Source organism: Cebus imitator, unplaced genomic scaffold, assembly GCF_001604975.1.
Source record: "Cebus imitator isolate Cc_AM_T3 unplaced genomic scaffold, Cebus_imitator-1.0 Scaffold8, whole genome shotgun sequence".
NCBI classification, from domain to species: domain Eukaryota; kingdom Metazoa; phylum Chordata; class Mammalia; order Primates; family Cebidae; genus Cebus; species Cebus imitator.
Window position 1 is genome coordinate 8610404 of NW_016107323.1, and position 3747 is coordinate 8614150.

A 3747-nucleotide genomic window follows, 5' to 3' on the forward strand; every position below is an offset into this window, starting at 1 on the left:
AAAAAAAAAAAAAAAAAATTGGATCCAAGTAAAAATATATTCTAATATTGTGATTACATTGTCTTCCCCAAAACAGCCACCTTCGAAAATGTGTATGACAATTAAAGACAGAATAAATCCCTTCTGAAAGTCATGAAAAGCTATTCACACACACACACACACACACACACACACACAAAAAACAAAAGTCAAATTATAAAATATTTCTTAAAGCAGATTTCCAGACTTTCAAGAATATTTTGCTATCTCAAAACTTGTCAAACCCAATGCTGCATTTTCTTATTTCACCCTTGCTCTCAGAAACTTATTTTCATTGCTGATACGCAAAAACCAAAGTGAGGCGATTCCAGAAGTTGAAACTTATTTACAAGGAATGCAGTAAAGTGATTCAAAATTCAAAGTAATTCTACAAGTACATTAACAATCTGCACAAGAATAAAATTTCACATTATACAAATCCAACACAGTAAATAAAATTTCACCTATTTATCAAAAACAATAAGGGCTACCATTTAGGTCTCGAGTAAAAGAATATAAAGCAAGGAAAAATCTAAATTAATCTTAAATTGTTGTAAAGCCTCAAGGAACAAAAAAAGACCTTGTGGAACTAAAACATTCCAAATATCTCTGATCACTCAAACTATTCTGAAGCAAATTCTGCTACAATCTAATTTTTAAGCCTAAGAGTCAATGCAACTTAAAATCCTTAGTTTTAATTTGTATGTATCTGAACAAGTTGAAAATATCTGCCAAATCTCCTTCTAATACCTAAGAAAGTGAAAGCAGAATGCATCATTTTCTACAAAAATTCTAGTTAAAATTTTTTCATTCTTCACTAGATGCCAACAAAAAAGGGAAACTGAAGTTACTCTACGAGGGGAAATGATCACTTCACCTGAACTAGTTTGTGTAAGTAGTAGCTGGGATGCTTCAGACTCAGAGAAGTTGGGGTGGGGGTGTGTGGCGGGGGACGGGACGGGGCATGTAAAGTCAAATAACTGACAGGCTATTGAAGGCAAGAGAATTCCTTAAAAACCAGCTGATTCCTCTTGATGGGGAACTTCTGTTGTAAATAAAAATTATTTAGAAATGGATTGGTGAAAATGTGTTTTCAAAAAGAAAACTCAGGTGCCTGAAAAATCGTCTTATCCCACCTTCCAAAGCCCAAGATGTCTAAGGAGGACGCCGGTCACTGGCCCTGCCAAGCCGGCGGCCTAGGCCTAAGGGAGGCACAGTAGTGCCTGCAACACGGATGGACTTGGGGCACAGGGGAAATGGACTTGCGTGCCCTTGGTAAGCTCTGGCGGCACTCCCGAAGTTAAGGACACCGGCCACAATGGAATGGAGTCTATTGACATTTGCTTCTCCGTTTGAACACTAAGCATTTTCTTAGTTCGTGAAATACGAACTGACAATCACCACCCCCCAAAACACACCCTCAACAGGCCCTCCTGCACGAACACACCCTCCAGAGTCAAACCCAGTTAGCCGGGACAACACTGATCCCTCGCCCGGTCTCTACCACAACCCCGGGTTAGGTGGGAAAAAGACACTAGTAAACATTTCTGCCTTCAGAAACCCCACCACGTTCCCTGCTGCAATCTCTCTCTCCTAGCATTTCCGAAATTGGGGCGGGGATTGGGAAAAGTGCGCAGGGTGCCAGCTCCCTGCCACCAGAACCGCCACCCCGTATCTCCTGGGTCCAGCCTGGATCCAGCCCTCGCCCACCACTGTTCACAGGCGCCTTCTCCACCGCGGCCTCGGAACAGCAATGCGGATCGGCCGCCACCCGCGCGCCGGAGAGGCCAGGCGGGGGAAGAAGGGAGGCCGGGCACTCCCCACCCCTTCCCTTCCCCAGGAGGGGGAAGGCGGAACGCTGCGGGAGGCTGCACGGAGCCCCAAGATTCCACGGGAGTTCGGGAGCCCCCGCCGCAGCCTCGGAATCAAACGGGAAGGGGTGCGGGGGCCAAGGCCCACCTGTCTCCACCCCGTCTTCCGATCTTTCCCAGGACTGGGAGGGGGCGGGGAGAGGAGCCCCGACAGACCCTGATGATTCCGGAGGACCCCAGTGCCTACCCCTTAAACGGGCACAGGGGACGCGGCCCTAACTTCTCCCCTTCTGTCCGGATGATGTCCCCCACGGTGGGGGACGACATGTTCCGGAAAACGACACTAAAGCCTCCAGACCCCTCCAACGTTCACATCTAAACTGGGGGTGGGACGCTGCCCAAGCATACCCCTGCTGCGGGCGGAGGGGGCGTGCAGAAAGGGGAGCCAGGGGTGACCACAGTCGCGACCCGAGAACTCCTCCCAACACGCGTGGGGAGGGGAGGCCGCTCGCTCCCTCCATCTTGACCGCTGGGGGAGGGGGCGGGGATGCTGCGGGAGGCTGGACAGGCCTGACAATCCCAGAAGACCCCCGCGGCGCCCCCCAGCCGAGCCTCGGGACTCAGGCCCGGGCGAGTCCCCCACAAGCCGCCAGCCCCCAGCCCACCTCGGGCAGCCCTGCCGGTCATGGGGCGGGGACCGCAGCGCGAGCCGCGGGGGAAGGGACGCCGGGCCCAGAGCGGAGGGGGCTGGGGTGCCGACACCCACCTGCCCAGGCCGGGCCTCCCGCTGCTGGCGGTCGCCGCGGCCGCCGAGGAAGAGGGAGCCGTGGCCGAGGACGAGGACGAGGAGACAGAGGACGAGGACGGCGAAGGCGCGACGGCGGGCGACGCGAGAAGGCCGCTGCCGCCGGGCTTGCGGACATTGGCGGCCGCAGGCGGCTGCGGCTGCTGCTGCTGCTGCTGTTGCTGCTGCTGTTGCTGCTGCTGCTGGGGCTTCAGCGACATGGTGAGGGGCCCATACACCGGCTCGCACGCCGGGCGGGGACAGCTGGGAGCCGGGCGCGCCGAGGAGTCGCCGGAGCGCGGCGGGGACGCGAGAGCGCCGAGCGGGGAGGCGCGGGTTGGCGCGGCCGGGGAGCCGCCCGGGCTGACGAGGGGGAAAAGGAGGACGAAGAAGGGGCGGGGAGGCCCGCCGAGACCGAGGAACCGCCGGAAGCCGGACCGGGATGCGCCGCCACCGTTGCCGTTGCTACCAAAACAGTCTGAGGCAGAGGGAGGCGAGCGCTGCTGGGAGGGAGGGGGGCCAGGGCCGGGCGGGGGAGGGGCGGCGGAGGGATACGGGCCCGGTACCGCGCCACCGCCGCCCCGCCCGCTTCGCCGTGCCGGCCGCGGGAGCGAGCGCCGCCCTGGCCACCTAGCTACGGCGAAGCGGCGAGGCTCGGTGGCCGCCGCGGGACTCTGAGGAGCTGCGGCCGCTGAGCGCATCGGAGGCCGGGTGCGCCGAGGCCCCGGGTGGACGCTGAGGTACGGATTGGGACTCTTTACCGGAAGTCGGAGGAGTCGGGCGGAAGTAGATCGTGAGGCGGCACGGGACCGGGAGGGACACGTGAAGAGCGGGCGCAGCGCTGGGCCGTGTTCGCGGGGGTAGGGTGAGGGCCAGGCGGCAGGCCCTTCCCGGATCCGCCCTCTCGAGGCGGGTCTGCCCTTCGGGGAGGGCGTGTCGGTCTTAGCCTCTGCGGCCTGCCTGGTGTGGAGAACGGCAGGGAGGCATTTCTTCTCCCACTATATTCCTTCAGCGTCCTCACACTCCTGCAGGGACCTTGTTTGCCCCCACCTGATGCAACCCAGAAAATGGACTGCGAGTTCCTTGGGGCGGAGAATGTGTCTTGCTACGTGTAAAGCACCTACAACCCTGCCA

At 57.4% G+C, this 3747-nt stretch overlaps 1 protein-coding gene across 21 annotated transcripts in view; it reads right to left on the reverse strand.

Moving 5' to 3' along the window:
* Positions 1–3469, reverse strand: part of ATXN2 (ataxin 2) — a 153654-nt gene extending 150185 nt beyond the window's left edge. For 20 of the 21 annotated variants that reach the window (XM_017542443.2, XM_017542448.2, XM_017542399.2 and 17 more), the window contains exon 1: positions 2596–3314. In XM_017542443.2, coding sequence (XP_017397932.1) covers positions 2596–3314 — 719 coding nt within the window. Of the gene's footprint in view, positions 1–2595 lie in introns of all 21 variants that reach the window. The other variant, XM_017542424.2, reaches the window with a different exon arrangement.
* Between the last annotated feature and the right edge of the window lie 278 nt (positions 3470–3747).